Here is an 18,219-nt window from a genome sequence, read left to right as displayed (position 1 = left end):
ATAAAACCAAGTAATTCATATAATGATCTGTTTATTCTCTTACTTTAACATAAGTAAGTTCGATTCTCAGCACATCCAATGAGTACAGACAAATGAACTAGCTATAACATTGAAGTCACTATAATTTGTTATACCCGACAACAGTTGTTTTAGAACAAGTTTTTTCATATAAATGTATATTTAGTTGTGTTAATACCTGCATTAGATGTGCAGATAGGGTCGTGATAGCTTAAATTATAGACAGCCAAGAATCACATGATACAGGGTTATGAAACCAGTTTTGAAATCATATAAAATTAATCTTCTATATATTTTATATACACAAATCCGTCACATTTTAAATGCAACTTGCGAGATATTTTATACTTGAAGTAAATCCCAATTTCTGATAATGTAAGCCGGTGCCGATCAAAACTCGAATACATACAGACATACAATTTGTGCAACGCTGTTCCAGCGCTAATATACACAACTAACACAAAACTTACAACAGCGATCACAGAAATGCATAAACAATAAAATAGAATTTTATAAATAACGAAACCGGAAATAAATAAAAATCTGAAAATAAGTTTGTACGGTGCGAAACGGAATAGGCATTATTTAACTATTTACATGCAGTAATCGATTACATGTATACAAATGCTTATTGTCATTAGGGAAACATTACATAACAGTACATTACACTTTACATATGGGATCAAACCTTGCAACTTTGTTAGAGTCAGACCAAGCTAACAAGATAGCAATGTCATCATTATTGTCAAATTTCTATGAAAATATGACGTTCATAATGACACTCTCTCACTTTGTTCTATTCGTCGTAAAGTCAACTTAAGACGGACTCTGCCCTATATATTCAATAAGTATTTATGGGATCGTCATTTCTGCTGGTCGCTCGACTAGCATAAGACGTAAACGCCACCGACAGCCACAGTATTTACAACTTTACTCTAATATTCCTAGGGTTGAGTTTTCAGTGGCTCTCGGGCCGTTTACTGCTGTCCTCTTGTTTGGTGGTCTTGGTGACGATGTCTTCGCTCTTGGGGATCGAGGGTTGATCGCTGAACTTCTCCACTGCTTTCTTCATCTCCCGTCGCTTCTGTGCTTCTCGGATTAAGTCGAATAGACCCTGGAATTGACAAAAAAAATTAAATATAGTTTATACAAAAAATATGTGTAAAATGGTAATGATATAGGACGTAGGTATAGGAAATTCGGCTGAATGTCATTGACCGCAAAGAGTTTTAGGTTAGTATACACTTCAAGTTTACTGCGTCATAATAAAAACTGTAAACACTGAATCATAACGGCGGCCAAAAGTTGTAAACAAATAAGAAATGGAATTTCCCAGAACAAAGCATATTTTTGGTCAAAGTATTTAGAGGTTGAAAATGAAAAATTGTTTTGCTTTTGGCAACTGTATTTGCCAGCTGTCACCCTTATTTTATAATAATAATAGAGGCCACTGAAAAATATCAATCATGTGAGTGGCATGACTAATGATGCCATCTACATTATCTACAACAGGGGTGAGCCAAGCGACGTTCGTTGTATGCCGTTGGAAGCCGATGGTCCCGGGTTCGAATCCTGGTAAGGGCATTTATTTGTATGATGATACAGATATTTGTTCCTGAGTTATGGTTGTTTTCTATATATTTAAGTATTTATATATTATATATCGTCGTTGAGAATGCCAAATCCGTTATGTGCACGATTTTTGATTGACAAATAGTTACCTAGCAACAAAATACATAAGGTATTAATTAATTTGATTAAAATCGCGCACATACCGTATTTGGCATTCTCAACGACGATATATCGTTGTCTGAGTACCCACAACACAAGCTTTTCTTGAGCTTACCGTGGGACTTAGTCAATTTGTGTAAGAATGTCCCTATAATATTTATTATTATTTATTTATTATTTGTATAGTTGTATGGAATTATCAGGCATAGGCTACCGCTGAAATCTAAGAAATTCGAAAATCATCTATTTGCCTCTCTATCGCTATTGCATATTATGATTTACAGGCCAACGAACGAAATGATTATAGTCAAGTCTTGTCTCCCGCTCTTGCGTATTCGACCGACAGAGAGGCGAATAGGACGAACGAAGTGATGCGCTATCTTTCTATACTCGTCCCTGATATATACAATGATGTTGACGTGTGGTGGCAGTGAACTTGGCGGACGGCCATGACGGTTGATGGCCGACGGGCTATTGCCCTACTGGACTAATGCCCGCCCGATAAGGAACTCATAAATTAATGTCGTGGAACCTTTTCCGGTCACAAAGATTGAGGCGAAACATTTTGAAACTGCGCACCTCTTACAAAGACACCTATGCCTATATATCGGGTGGAACAGAACAAAGGACTTTTAGGCAAACGGGGAATTGTGTAGGCTAATTGTAAGTACTTTATTTTTCACTTATTAATCACGTTAATATTTCTAATCGTTTTTGAGATACAGTTTGTTAAACATTAGATAGTGCCAAAATCTGTATGTTTCAACCCTAGCAAGTAGATCCTATTGAATGGCATGACATGTGTCAATTTAAAATGTAAATAACTTTGTAGGGTTGTCACTGTTGTAAAAATTATTAATTTTAATGAGTTTGGTTTACTTTTTAATCCAGCTTTACGATTATAATACTGAGGGTGTCTCGTAAATAATGTCGGTTTCAATGTTCACTTTCGTTTATTAAATGATCATATTAAAAGAAAACCTTAATATTCAAAATATAGTCCATCATATTCTATAGTCCTAACCCAACGTTCAGCCAACTCTTTGAGTCCTTGATAAAACCATTCTTTGGGCTTAGGGGCTATTCATAATCGAAAATCGTCAAAAATCGATGACGTAATTTATGGACAGCCCCTTAGATGCCAAAAACTGCCGCACTGCATTTTCAACATCTTCTTTTGACTCGATTTTTTTCCCACGAAGGAATTTTGCCATGGATCTAAATAAATAGTAATCTGACGGTGAAAGGTCCGGACTAAATGCTGGATGTGGCAGGAGTTCAATACCACCAAGTTCATCGATCTTAGCACGTGTAACTTTCGCAGTATGTGGTCTAGCATTGTCTTGTTGTAAGAGCACCTGCTTTCGATTTACTAAACCTGGATATTTTTGCGATAAAACCTCATACATTCGTGTCAGTTGGCCACAATATATCTCGGCAGTGATAGTTCGGCCCTCTGGAATTATCTCGAAATACACCAAACCTTCATAATTCCACCAGACACATAACAAGACTCAAATCGACTTCTTTTCGCGACAGGTTCAGGTGATTGATTCCTGTCCAACCACTGATGCGCCATGTCTGGGTTGTTCATGTAAATCCATTTCTCGTCACAAGTAACGATTCGTTTATGAAAACGATCGTCTTGCGGCAGGGCAAGGAGTTTTTTGCAAACCTCTACTCGTCGTGTTGCCTGAACTTCGTCTAATTCATGGGGCACTATTCGACAACTTTTATAGGTCTTACCTAATGACTTTAAGTGGCGATGTATATTGTCTTTAGAAGGTCCAAGTGAGTCCGATAATCGACGAGTGCTGGTACTGGGTTGGTTTTCAACAGCTTCCTTTGTAGCCTCAATATCCCACACGGGTGGCCGACCAGAGCGCGGCCGATCTTCAAGGGTCAAATTTCCACTATTAAAACGATTAAACCAACGCTGTGCCGACCGTTCATTTAACATGTCTCGCCCTTCAACGTCACATATTTTTCTTGCTGCTGCAGCTGCTTTAAATTTTTGTTTCCAATAATGTCTCAACAATACACGAATTTCGTATTTGTCGCCCTCCATACTTTTTATTGTCAAAACGTGTTACGCCGTCAATTAACTAAGACAGTATGACTTAAATATATGTAGTACGACAATCGCACTCTTTACAGAACTAGATAATTGTCGCCTGTGCTTGCTGCATCCTCAGTTGATGATAAAGTTTCAGCCTTCAATAAAACAATCCTCCAGCTGTTTGATGCACATGCGCCGGTGCGCGAGGTCCGGTTGAGGCGGCCCCCAGCTCCATGGATCACCGGGGACGTCAGGATGGCGATGACGAGGCGTGACAGGGCTTTCCGCAAATACAAAAGTAATCGGTGCGACGAAAACTGGAGTGTCTTTAAAGTGGCTAGAAATCGCTGTAACCAGTTGGTGAGGGCCGCCAAACGCCATAATTACATACACGATAATGTGTCGACTTCATCTTTAGCGGAGACATGGCAATTCTTAAAATCACTCGGCGTAGGCAAACCGAGTAGCCATTTCGTCCCCTCGTCTTTCTCTTTAAATGAACTTAATGCCCATTTTTCCAACACTACAATGTTAAGCTCAACAGATAAGTCCACAACAATCTCACACATAGCTTCACTTCCGTCTCCCAATATTTCTCCGCTCACTCTTACCCCAGTCACAGCTGAGGAGATCTGGAAGATAGTTGGCACAGTTAAATCTAAAGCCGTCGGCCACGATGACATTGGACGAGTTATGGTAATGCTTATTCTAGATAATATACTGCCTGTACTCACCCACATAATCAATTTTTCCCTCATATCTGGGGTTTTTCCGTCTTCTTGGCGCAAAGCCTATGTTCTCCCGCTTCCCAAAATCTCTAACCCGAGCTGTCTCAATAATTTCAGGCCTATTTCGATTCTTCCTTTCTTTTCCAAAATTCTAGAAGCGGTAGTCCACAGCCAATTCTCTAAATTTATCAATTCTAACACCCTATTGTCTAATTACCAGTCTGGTTTTCGTGCGGGACATAGTACCAGTACTGCGCTTCTGAAAGTCACGGAGGATATCAGGGTTGGCATGGAATCCTCAAAAGTCACGGTACTGGTACTTATTGACTTTTCTAACGCTTTCAATGCAGTTGATCACGACCTTCTTCTCGCTACCCTCTCTCATCTTGGGATCTCGTCGGCTGCGTCTGCGTGGTTCGCCTCATATCTCGGTAACAGAGCCCAGGCGGTGCGTGCTGGTCACTGTTTCTCGGAGTGGTGCGATTTGAAAGCCGGGGTACCGCAAGGTGGTATCCTCTCTCCTCTTCTTTTTTCGGTTTTTATTAACCACATCACTTCGGGAATCAGGGGCGCTCACCATCTGTATGCAGATGATTTGCAGTTGTACACACAAGCCGATGTTATTGATATTAACTCTGCCATAGCAGCCATCAATGATGACCTGAACTTCATAGCCGATTGGTCAAATCGCTTCGGCATATATGTAAATCCATCTAAGTGTCAGGCCATCATTGTGGGAAGCCAGCGTCAACTCCTGAATTTGGACACCGCCTCTGTATCACCAATAATGTTTGATGGTTCGTCAATACCTGTCTCGAGCCAGGTTAAGGATCTCGGTATTATAATCGACAGGCATCTATCTTGGGACGGGCAACTTTCGGAGGTTAGTCGAAAGGTCACTGGTACTTTACGCTCTCTATATCCCTTAAAAAACTTTCTCCCAATATCCACCAAAAAATTACTTGTGCAGTCACTAATACTACCGCTCATCGATTACGCTGATGTGTGCACAACAAACATTTCACAGAGTTCACTTAACAGGCTCGATCGCTTGCTCAATAACGGCATTCGTTTTATTTTCGGTCTACGCAAGTACGACCACATATCTCATTACCGTCGCCAGCTTAACTGGCTCCCTATTCGGCAGCGTAGGACTTTCAGAATTCTTTGTTTGCTTTTTTCAATACTGTTCGAGCCATCTGCTCCCAGTTATCTTAAATGTAGATTCAGTTTTGTAACCCCTCGCCCGGGTTGTGAACTTCGTTCCTCCCGCTCTCTTAAACTTTCGGTATTTCCTCACCATAGTGGTTTTCTCTCTTCTTCCTTCACCGTACAAGCAATCCGCCTCTGGAATTCGCTCCCTCTGACGATCAGACAGGCTCCAAGCAAGTTAACTTTCAAACGTTTGCTTTATAACCACCTGCTAAGGCAGGCACAGTAGGAATTAGTAGGTAGGTAACCCTTAGCGCACGTGCAATTATATGTATTTGTATATATCCTTGTTTATATGTATGTATATATGTATGTATATATATATATATATATATATATATATGTATGTATTTAGTGTACTCGTAGTCATAAGGTATAACACAATTATATATAGTAGGTATTTATTTAGAATGTTGATATTTTACTTCGCTCAAAAGTTACGTTTTTTTTCTGTTTATTTCTCACTGCACCCACATGGACTCTTTTCTGTTTCGCCCTATGGTTGACTGGTAGAGAATGCCTATAATGGCATTAAGTCCGCCTGTTGTACTTTTTGTATGTGCAATAAAGTTTAAAAAAAAAAAAAATAATAATAATTGTCGTAACAGGTTACGACTTGCACCAATCGTGGTGTAGTAAGTTTTTAGTTACAAAACCCCACATTACTTATGAGACACCCTCAGTAACTCGATTGTAGATCACTTGGGTAACACTATCCTTTCAGCTCGGTCTCTAAAAATGTTCCACCCTGTATACCTATCGCTACGAATGATGGTCCACTTCTGTATCTTGCTCTCTAATTCTAGAACCTCCTGCTAGCCCAGCAGTTGAATCTTTTTCTCTGACAGGTTCAAAGGATAACTCACCTTGCTAGCTTCCAGAGCTTCAATGTTCTCCACCTTCTCCGCTGTGGCGGCCTTGTCCAGCGCCTTCTGTATCTTGCTCTCTACTGCTAGAGCCTCCTCCAAGTTCAGCATTATCAAACTCACCTTGCTAGCTTCCAGAGCTTCAATGTTCTGCACCTTCTCCACTGTGGCGGCCTTGTCCAGCGCCTTCTGTATCTTGCTCTCTACTGCTAGAGCCTCCTCCAAGTTCAGCATTATCAAACTCACCTTGCTAGCTTCCAGAGCTTCAATGTTCTGCACCTTCTCCACTGTGGCGGCCTTGTCCAGCGCCTTCTGTATCTTGCTCTCTACTGCTAGAGCCTCCTCCAAGTTCAGCATTATCAAACTCACCTTGCTAGCTTCCAGAGCTTCAATGTTCTGCACCTTCTCCACTGTGGCGGCCTTGTCCAGCGCCTTCTGTATCTTGCTCTCTACTGCTAGAGCCTCCTCCAAGTTCAGCATTATCAAACTCACCTTGCTAGCTTCCAGAGCTTCAATGTTCTGCACCTTCTCCGCTGTGGCGGCCTTGTCCAGCGCCTTCTGTATCTTGCTCTCTACTGCTAGAACCTCCTCCAAGTTCAGCATTATCAAACTCACCTTGCTAGCTTCCAGAGCTTCAATGTTCTGCACCTTCTCCACTGTGGCGGCCTTGTCCAGCGCCTTCTGTATCTTGCTCTCTACTGCTAGAGCCTCCTCCAAGTTCAGCATTATCAAACTCACCTTGCTAGCTTCCAGAGCTTCAATGTTCTGCACCTTCTCCGCTGTGGCGGCCTTGTCCAGCGCCTTCTGTATCTTGCTCTAGACTTCTAGAATCTTCTCCTAGTCCAGCATTATCAAACTCACCTTGCTAGCTTCCAGAGCTTCCATGTTCTGCACCTTCTCCGCTGTGGCAGCCTTGTCCAGCGCCTTCTGTATCTTGCTCTCTACTGCTAGAGCCTCCTCCAAGTTCAGCATTATCAAACTCACCTTGCTAGCTTCCAGAGCTTCAATGTTCTGCACCTTCTCCGCTGTGGCGGCCTTGTCCAGCGCCTTCTGTATCTTGCTCTCTACTGCTAGAGCCTCCTCCAAGTTCAGCATTATCAAACTCACCTTGCTAGCTTCCAGAGCTTCAATGTTCTCCACCTTCTCCGCTGTGGCGGCCTTGTCCAGCGCCTTCTGTATCTTGCTCTCTACTGCTAGAGCCTCCTCCAAGTTCAGCATTATCAAACTCACCTTGCTAGCTTCCAGAGCTTCAATGTTCTGCACCTTCTCCGCTGTGGCGGCCTTGTCCAGCGCCTTCTGTATCTTGCTCTCTACTGCTAGAGCCTCCTCCAAGTTCAGCATTATCAAACTCACCTTGCTAGCTTCCAGAGCTTCAATGTTCTGCACCTTCTCCGCTGTGGCGGCCTTGTCCAGCGCCTTCTGTATCTTGCTCTCTACTGCTAGAACCTCCTCCAAGTTCAGCATTATCAAACTCACCTTGCTAGCTTCCAGAGCTTCAATGTTCTGCACCTTCTCCGCTGTGGCGGCCTTGTCCAGCGCCTTCTGTATCTTGCTCTCTACTGCTAGAGCCTCCTCCAAGTTCAGCATTATCAAACTCACCTTGCTAGCTTCCAGAGCTTCAATGTTCTCCACCTTCTCCGCTGTGGCGGCCTTGTCCAGCGCCTTCTGTATCTTGCTCTCTACTGCTAGAGCCTCCTCCAAGTTCAGCATTATCAAACTCACCTTGCTAGCTTCCAGAGCTTCAATGTTCTGCACCTTCTCCGCTGTGGCGGCCTTGTCCAGCGCCTTCTGTATCTTGCTCTCTACTGCTAGAACCTCCTCCAAGTTCAGCATTATCAAACTCACCTTGCTAGCTTCCAGAGCTTCAATGTTCTGCACCTTCTCCACTGTGGCGGCCTTGTCCAGCGCCTTCTGTATCTTGCTCTAGACTTCTAGAATCTTCTCCTAATCCAGCATTATCAAACTCACCTTGCTAGCTTCCAGAGCTTCCATGTTCTGCACCTTCTCCGCTGTGGCAGCCTTGTCGAGCGCCTTCTGTATCTTGCTCTCTACTTCTAGAATCTCCTCCTAGTCCAGCATTATCAAACTCACCTTGCTAGCTTCCAGAGCTTCAATGTTCTGCACCTTCTCCGCTGTGGCGGCCTTGTCCAGCGCCTTCTGTATCTTGCTCTCTACTGCTAGAACCTCCTCCTAGTCCAGCATTATCAAACTCACCTTGCTAGCTTCCAGAGCTTCAATGTTCTGCACCTTCTCCGCTGTGGCGGCCTTGTCTAGCGCCTTCTGTATCTTGCTCTCTACTTCTAGAATCTCCTCCTTGTCGAGGAGCTCGATCAGCTCCTGCACCTGCTTCTCTGACAGGTTCACGTTTTCGTTGCCTATTATTTCAACCATCTGAAAGTTTAATAACAATACTTCCGTGAGACACACACATATTATAGTTATTTACGATACAAGTGCAGGAATAAGCACTTTCCGCGCGCGCCTCTGTCGAAAATGTAAAGGACCATATGTTAAAACGTTGTACAATACACGTGCGAAAAGGTAATTCGCAACTCGTATCGATTTAAAACACTCCCTTAGGTCGTGTTTCAATTTATCGCCACTCGTTGCGAATTTCCTACTTTTCGCAATTGTATCGTAATGTACTAATTACGACGGACGGCCGACGGCCGGCGGGTAACTACGGAACCTTACACAAAACCCGACATGCTTTTGGCCGGTTGCGTTATATGATGACGACCCAACCAAGACGGGTATGGGGTTGGCCGGTCGAAGTATTTAGCAGATGGCGCTAGCATAGCTTGCCCTGTCAATCCCTAAAATTGTGTCAAATTCTTGTTTTTTTTTAAATAGAATTTTATACCCTGGATGTCAGCCCTTTAAGCCAAATCTCATAGAACTCAACTAGCGAAACGGGCAAGCTATGATGGCGCCATCTATGCAAACCTTTGACAGTTGCCAACCCCATTGCAGCTGCGCCGAAATCCGTCTGTGTCCACAAAAATATTTACATAAGATAAAATTACACTCGAACATGTAAAAATATTCTATTTCTAACGTCACGTCATTTTTTGTGCTGCGAGTCTAACGAGGTCATTATCATGTTAAAACGACCAATTTAGCCGAGCCACGTGGAGTGTTTGCGCTAAAAACGTGTTCATGTGCTTACGTCATCTATTCATTTCGTAGGTGTCATACACAAAAGTCTGTGTACAGTACGGTCATCAGCAGAATTACTTAAGCGGATGACGTTTTCAAAATGATCTGCATACACTTATACAGTCATAAAATATAAAGGTTTATTCAGATTGTTCTGAACATTTGTGTCTTTCTATCAGAACAGGGTCCTTATGTGCAATAAGGATCTTTCTGTCAGAATTTCAGATTTAAAGGTGCTTATTGCACTTGAAGCATAAGGACCCTACTGTGGTAGAAAGCCACATTTTTGCCAGCTTAGCTTCTACTGCTGACTGTACATCTTTGAAGTGTTTCTTAGCCAAACTAGAGACGTTTGTGGCTTAGACACCTGCCGCGATAGCATAAAGACGCTGATTCGATTCCAACCCTGGGCACCGGAGGCCCTGGTCACTTTTTCGTCTTCTTCTTCCTCGCGTTGTCCCGGCATTTTTGCCACGGCTCATGGGAGCCTGGGGTCCGCTTGGCAACTAATCCCAAGAATTGGCGTAAGCACTAGTCTTTACGAAAGCGACTGCCATCTGACCTACCAACCAAGAGGGTAAACTAGGCCTTATTGGGATTAGTCCGGTTTCCTCACGATGTTTTCCTTCACCGAAAAGCGACTGGTAAATATCAAACGATATTTCGTAGGTACATAAGTTCCGAAAAACTCATTGGTACGAGCCGGGGTTCGAACCCGCGACCTCCAGATTGAAAGTCACACGCTCTTACCGCTAGGCCACCAGCGCTCCTCTGGTCACTTTTTCGTATACGACATTAATTTCGGTTCAACTCACCTTCAAAACGTCATCGACCTTCAACTGCCCGTCAAAATCATCGTCCAACCTCCCCAAAACATCCTGAATCAGCTTCAGCTTGGCCTCATCTGGTACCTTCTGTAGACTCTTAATGGAATGCATCAGTTCATCGATATGGATCAGCTGTTCCTTGGCCTTCTGCGGCTCGGACTTGGTCTGTTCCAGGGTTTTCTGGAGCACTTTCTCTTTGCTCTCTAGCTCGACTAGAACGGAGTCCAGTTTGCTGATCATGTTGTTCACTGCTTTGTATAGTCTGGGGAAAAAACATAAATGTTATTAGATTCATTTTCACCCCTTGAGACAGGTATCTAAATAAGCTAGCCTGAAATCGACCTTGAGGTTTTAAATAAAGAATTATTTTTTTAATTCGATTGAGCCTAACATCACATCCATACAACGGGTTAAGATATATTAAAGATTCACAATATGTTATACTCAAGTAGGCCTAGCAACAAGCTCTTTCGAATTGTAGTTTCGACTATTACTAATACCTACATGTAGTTAGACACTCGTAATATAGTTTATTGAGTAAGGTCTGCGTGTTTACATCATATGCAAGATATAATTTATACAAATTTAATAACAATTATTTTAAAATTTAATTGAAACTCAAGAAAAAACTAAAAGATTTTAATATTTTGTCATCAAGCAATGAGTACATAATAAAGTATTAGCAGCAAGCAAAAAGCAGTAGAAACACATGAATCTACATATGTAAACGTGATATAACTAATAGCCTCCCGTCATCCATAAAAGTGTGGTGACGTAAGTTATAATAGCCATAATAAGAATATTTTTAATATCCCAACATTTGCAGTAAGATTATCTATCAATGCTAGGTCACCGACTCTAGATATTGATAAATTATCAAGTTTGTTCACGAATCTAAGTATTACCGGTAGACGTGCACGTGCACGTCTTAGCCAGCAAGCACGTGCTTGCTAAGGTTATCTGTGGTAACTACGACCTTTATTTTTTGCGATAATGATGACAAAGAAGTGTCTCATTTCGCTTATGACGCTGTTTAATATTAAAACATCATCTTGAAGTAAAATTATCCCAAAAGTGTAACTAATACGATTTTTATCAAGCTTTTCTATTAGGTAGGTACTTTCTTTTCTAGTGTTAAAAGAGCATAGGCATCCATAAGACATCTTCTTCTTGCTGTCCTTATCCCACGTTATGTGGGGTCGGCACAACATGTCTATCTCTTCCATTCTCCTCTATCTTCCGTCACCTCAGCACTCCTTTCTTTCTCATATCCTCTTTCACAATCCATCCGTCGTTTTTTGGGTCTACCATTCGCTCTCCGTCCATCAACATTCATCCTTAACATTCTTTTGCCTCTATGGTATTCATCCCTCTTCATTACATGCCCATTACCACGCCAGTAAGTTTACTACGATGAGGAAGATATTTATGACAATGATTGTAAAGTACATACCTTCTAGCGCCCTTGGAGACCTTGATGTCTGCTTGCTTGGTCTTGACAATCTCCTGCATCTCCTTGACATCCTCGCTGTACTCAGAGAGCTCCAACTTCAGGTCTTGGATGCTCTCCTTCTCGAGGAGCAGGGATCTCTTCTGTTCAGCTGTAATGTTAGGCAATATTTTGTGAATGGTTTTATTAAGGATTAACGTACTGATTAACTAAAAAGACTCAAGAGGAGTTATGACTTAAAGGTAAAAACCGGAACATAAAATTCAAGGTCTGAACTGCAATGCAGTTTTATGTTTTATTAAATTAAAACATATACTCGTTTACGCTTCCTATTTAAGGACTTTACAATTTTGGAGTTGGTAAATGTTGACCGGAATGGCCTGCAGTACTGTACAGTCAGCAGCATAAGTTGCTAAGCGGGCGAGGTGTTCAAAATGATCTTGACGCGACTTTGTTGTTAAGAGAATAAGAGCGTGTCAAGGTAATTTTAAACACCTCGCCCGCTTAGCAACTTTTGCTGCTGACTGTACCTACTATATACATTGACTCAAAGTTCTCGAGGAGCTAATTCGAAAAACATCCTGATCTCTCATTACTGGACTGGAATATATTCCAGTTCAATTAAATATCATTCCATAGAGTGATATTTAAAAGTGCAATATCATAAAATGTGCCACTGTTGCCGATCCATATTAAAATTTAGCCGAAGATGTTTCTTATTGGCAAACGTATTGTTAGGCATTGCGTGATACTGATATCCTGTTACTGATAACATATCTAGTGGATATCCGTAGACAAGGATTTGCGATAAAAATGCAGAAAACGAAATTAAAAATAGAATTAGGGCTAATTTATGTAGACGATGCGAGAACTCGCATGCGAGTTTCATTACATTGCGGGTTTTGATCGGTCGGTTGAATTAGACGTAACCAACAGTCCGCAATGTGGCTAAAATCGCATGCGAGTTCGCGCGCCGTCTAAATCAGCCCTTATATACAGATCCGCTATCTTCTCTCAGAATCTTTTTCTAGAAGAAATTATGCTTGTATTGAAAACAATTCATTGTAAATCAAACTCGAGTCACTGGGTTGGTAATAAAATAAATAAATATTACACTGTATTGATTTGATTGATATTATGTAAGACCATACATAATATGTATCAATATCATGAAGTATGTATCATCGCCCACACTGTTAACTGTCCATCGGTAAAACCTTATTTCAAAAGGCATAAAGTCCACCGATGGACTGTTAAGTGTTGCTGTTTGTATTACCTTCATAATCCAGTCAAATATCAACCTTACTCTTACGGAGGAAGATTCAATTTGCAATAAAACTCTACTATACTATATGCATGAAATTAGATAATTAATGGATAGTTCTGAAAGTTCTGATAACCGCGATAATAATATAGCAACAAGGAAATTTACTTTATCAGGCCACTGATAGGAACTACTTTCCGTCTGACACACATATGTATTTGCTAATGTATGACCTTCAATAATTTATTATACAGTATGAATAATATAATGTAACAAACAAACAATAGTCATGACTCATGACAAATAAGCCATATGATTGTAACTGTGGGCAAATTATTATGGACCGTAAAGCTTCAGTCATAAGGATCAAATTGGAATAGTTTGCAGAAAAAAAATGTGTACCTAATCTTTTTTGTTATGCAGATCAACTAGGTAGACATAATAAGATTATAACTCATTGATGTTGGTATTTTCATAGTGCTTTTCGAATACGATGACACAGTCAGATAGCTAAGCATTAAAAAAAATTCTACCAAATAACATCCTCGAATTTAAACTGTTGTGAGACATACTAACATTGAATAATTTTACGGTTTAGACTCACTTGTTTTTAGTCACTCGCGCGACATGTTTCGGAGAGCCTAGGTCTCCTACACGGCCGTCGTGTAAGCTGCTCGCACCGTTAGTGCTTGAGAAAGAAGACCTATGCTCTCCGAAACATGTCAAAGTGACTAAAAACAAGTGAGTCTAATCCGTAAAATTATTCAAATAACATCTTATTCCTATTCTAAATAAGTAGGCAGTTTTATTATTTGAAACGCGTAGTAATGACTTTTGTAGGGAGAAAAATCGAAGAGATTATTTAAAATTCAAGAAAATTTTACTTCGCAAACTTGACACTTTTTTTTTCTGAAGAAGGAAAAATCCCAAAATAATAATGTCATAGCTTGTTCGGAACTTTTTGGCAAGCGCAAGGAAATGATTGCTACATACTATGAATTCATAGTGATCTTGAGCTTCCCGTTATGGCGTAATGCCAACATTAAAAGATCATTTACTAAAGGCATGATGCTTTCACAAATATTTGTGTTCTTAGAATGCTTTTTCAGAATAGACTATATTATTGTCCATATTAATTGGATCTTTTGTTGCATTCTTTGTTGGCAGTAATGTAATCTACCTAGTCATCGAGGTAAACACTTTGTTGCAAAACATACTATAATTATCAAAAGGCAAAAAACAATGAGGCACTTAACCTAGTGCCTCATTGTTTAAGTGCTTGAATTTAATTACCACAGGCAGCCAGCAGGCCTAACATGGTTGCACTGTTGTCTAGTCATTACAGCCATCACTTTCTAACATGTATGTCTGTGATAGTGACAAATCATAAGAGTGTAAACATTATATCCTTTTAGACACCAATGTGGGTAGAATAGACTCTGATCAAGTTGTGCAGATATTTAAGTGAGGTATCTCTCACTATACAGCCAGTTCAAAAGTACTAGCTAGTGAAACTCTTGATAATGAAGATTGTAAATAAGATTAGGAGGAATAACTTGGGGTAGAGTGGCTATAGAAAGGCCAGAATGGACAAGATTGGAGGAGGCCTTTGCCACCTGGTAAACGGATACACTTTTGTGTGTCCATTTTTATGAAAAAAAAGTGAAATATACGAACATGAATATGTGTATATACGAAATGAATTGTCCGACTAAAGGCTAAAGAATAAAAAATAAAAAAGATTCAACAAGTAAAACCCTTATTGGCATATAGACTGTAACTAAAAATGCAATGCTGATCAGTGCAACCCCACATTCAACAAAGACATGTCGTCATTAAGTTCGTGTTTTGAAAGTAAAGTAGCACACAAAATGATTTGGAAAAGGGTTTGGAAAATTCCCGGAAAAATGGGGCAAGGTCGCCCACGTCCACGCTGGAGGCGCCCAATGGAAAAGGCTGGGCGGAGCTGGAGGAGGCCGCGTTGGACCGCGAAAAATGGAAAGCCCTTCTGAGAGCCCTATGTCCCTGATGAGGGATAAGAGGATAACATCATCATCAGCATACAAAAGGTTATAAGTGGTAAAGAGTAAAGGTTCAAAAGTACTTACCTAATTTTTCTAAAGCATCCTCAATGACCTCAATATCCTTGCCAGACAGACCCTCCTCCGCGGGTTTAGGACTATCCACATTCAGCACCTTTGCCTCATCCTTGGCCGCAACTTCTTGTTCAATATCAAGTATGGGGGCTTTGTCTTTGAGTTCCTCCTTCTCTCTCTTCTTTGCTTCCAGTATTTGTTTCTCTTTCTCAGCTTCAAGCATCTCGGCCTGTTCTTCTTTGATCTTCTGTTCTTCAAGCTTAATGGATTCCACTTTAGCCTGAAATTGAAGTACGAAATATGAGTATAATATCTAATGACAAATTGATTTGGTTACTACTGGTTACTGGTAATAGTTGACTGGCAGAGAATTAATCAAAGGTACTACCTTGACTTTGCCGCTTTAACAATTTTGTATTGTGCAATATATGTAAAAAATAAACTGAAAATTAAAAAAAACCAGCTGGCAATATGGGTAACTATTCAAAATTAAGACTGAACCCACTACCATTCTCCAAAACTCCGATGTGAATATAAAACACATTTTGAAAAGGAATAAAAATCAAGGTTTTGTGATATTCTGAAAAAAAAAACAGCTATACAAAAATTACCTTGAAGTCAATTTTGCCTTCCTTCTCTCCAATGGCAGCCTTAGTCTGCATCACAACAGAGTCGGGCAGTGCTGAAATGGTAGCCTTCAACTTATATGTTGTCGGCACATGTTCTGGCACCATCAACGCTCTGGACAGCAGCAAGAGTGATGGCGGTACTTTTTCGTTCAGTGATAAGTCTAGCCAGTTCCTTAATTCCTTCCTAAGGCGCTCTTCTGACACGCCGTAAGCTCTCATTCCACGTGCTTGGCATGCCTGTTGCAATTCGCTAAAGTTTAAGCTGTCCACACCTTCTTTAGCTATCATTTTGTCATCAGCAGCCAGAGACCGCAACTTCATCCTTAGATTCCACCGTAGCATGGCACTTGTACCAATAGAAGTCACTCCTAACACTTTGCAAAGTGCAATCAGATGTGGCCGCTGAAGTGAATCTAATGTGATTTCATCTTCAAATAACTTTGAGAATTTCATGATTTCCTCGCTAGTGGCCACATCACCAGTAGTTCTGACTTTCGTGAAGAAGGTCTGAAATTCTTTTGCGAGTGTTGAGTGCCTATTACTCGCCTGAGGAGCCATCTGATCTAGTGTCTCTTGGAAAAACTTAGCCATTTCCAACTTAACTTTCAAGTGCTGTTTCATTTTTGTTTCTTTTTGATCTTTGCTCTCAAATGTGGATGGCAACATGTTAGGGAACACTTTTATGAATACTGGCAGCAAGAATTCTAGAAAGGGCACAATGACAAATACTATAAATGGTACCATTCTGAATAAGTCTCCAATTGTAGTGATGAGTAGCTTGTGCTCTCGCCGAGTTAATGACTTGCCTCTTAGAATCTTAAAGCATAAACCTGTTGAGATCCTGATTTCAATGAAGAGTAGTTTGAAACCATATGCATAATGCCTGAGCTCAGCCATGATGCGTTCCCCTATACTTTTCTTCGGTACTTCCTTCACTGGGAGCTTCTCTTTTTCAGCTATTCCTTTCTTTATACTTTCAACTGCTGCTTCGACTTTTGAAGAAGGTTTAAGCGGTTCCTTTTCATAGTGGCAGGAGCTCGTGGCTATTCCTCTGAAGTAGAGTGGTGTGTACAGCACTCTGGCATTTAATGGCCGCTCTATACAGCCAAAATGAGGCTCACCTGGCTGGATAGCATATGACAGGGTCCTTGCATGTCTTACATGTGAAAAATACTGATACTCTTTGATTTCCCATTTCAGAGCTAAAATACAAACAGGAAATGTTTTATGGCATAAGCTTATTAGAAATTACATAAGAATTTCATACGCGAGAAATTGACCCAAAAATATACACAGAAATGTCAAGGAAATCGGCGAATAGGATACACAATTGATATAAGCAAACATTGTTTATGCAAGTGGGTTAAACATATGAAATCGTTACAAGTGTAACAACAAACTCGTTTTATGTCTTTACCAAGCAGGCAGGCAAGCAATTAGTTAATAATTCTATGATTAGCCTCACTAACAGTCACTAAGTAATTGTGTTTTCAAAATAAAGTACTTTTTAATGGAAACTCCAAATCGATCAATCAGAAGACTGCGCCACCCGAATGTAGAGGTTATGGAAGGTCCTTAATATTCTTCGAGTTTCCAGAAGTTACTCAATACTTACTTGATCTTTTTAAGCACCGGCACGGATTCAAAATTAATCTGTTCATGTTTACGTATCGAGGGGGTGATAGTATCGTTTATATGAATGAAAATCTAATAAATAAAAACAAAATCAACCTTTAGACACCATGACAATCGAGAGGAAAATGCACAGATAACGCAAATAACACAAGTAATGTGTACATCATACGATATAATCGCTTTGCCAATCACAATGTTTGAAATTTTCCAACAGGTCAAGGTCAACAATCATGATCTTAATATAATTTAAATCTATAATTTAACTAAGTATATTAGTTTTACCTATATTTCTAACACAAGCATTATAATTGCAAAAATATAGGGGCAGAAAACGTCCACTACAAGACATCACTTCGTGGTTCGTTATTCTCCAGTTGTGTAGTATCTCTTTCCTCAATATGTGAAATGAAAGTGACGCCACAATACTTATTCTCAATGTTGGCAGCACAATTTTTTATCTCGTTGTGATAGCAAGTTTGATTAGTTTGGTTGGCAACGCTTTTCACTGACAGTGACAGTACTGACAGTTACATGACATTACGTCC

At 40.5% G+C, this 18,219-nt stretch overlaps 1 protein-coding gene across 1 annotated transcript; it reads right to left on the bottom strand.

The window, feature by feature from the left end:
• Positions 1 to 14: 14 nt before the first annotated feature.
• On the bottom strand, positions 15 to 17,824 carry LOC134794127 (mitochondrial proton/calcium exchanger protein). The gene is made up of 7 exons (XM_063765834.1): positions 17,655 to 17,824; positions 16,022 to 17,241; positions 15,423 to 15,690; positions 12,054 to 12,201; positions 10,589 to 10,862; positions 8,829 to 9,005; positions 15 to 1,132 (listed from the first exon to the last, which is right to left on the bottom strand). Exons 1-7 carry the CDS (start codon positions 17,698 to 17,700, stop codon positions 977 to 979), a joined length of 2,289 nt encoding a protein of 762 aa, XP_063621904.1. The 5' UTR covers positions 17,701 to 17,824; the 3' UTR covers positions 15 to 976.
• Positions 17,825 to 18,219: the final 395 nt, after the last annotated feature.

Source organism: Cydia splendana, chromosome 10 (assembly GCF_910591565.1).
Source record: "Cydia splendana chromosome 10, ilCydSple1.2, whole genome shotgun sequence".
Classification (NCBI taxonomy): Eukaryota; Metazoa; Arthropoda; class Insecta; order Lepidoptera; family Tortricidae; genus Cydia; species Cydia splendana.
Note: the sequence above shows the minus strand (reverse complement) of the source record. Positions and strands in the feature narration are given on the sequence as shown.

What these genes read in the sequence shown, in the direction of transcription:
- LOC134794127 (XM_063765834.1), bottom strand. Translation starts at nt 17,700, where the DNA reads ATGAACAGATTAATTTTGAATCCGTGCCGGTGCTTAAAAAGATCAA. An exon ending in GTCTCCAAGGGCGCTAGAAG is followed by an intron (nt 10,863 to 12,053) that starts GTATGTACTTTA and finishes TTTTTTCCCCAG; the next exon opens with ACTATACAAAGCAGTGAACA. An exon ending in AAGCTCTGGAAGCTAGCAAG is followed by an intron (nt 1,133 to 8,828) that starts GTGAGTTTGATA and finishes TGTCAATTCCAG; the next exon opens with GGTCTATTCGACTTAATCCG.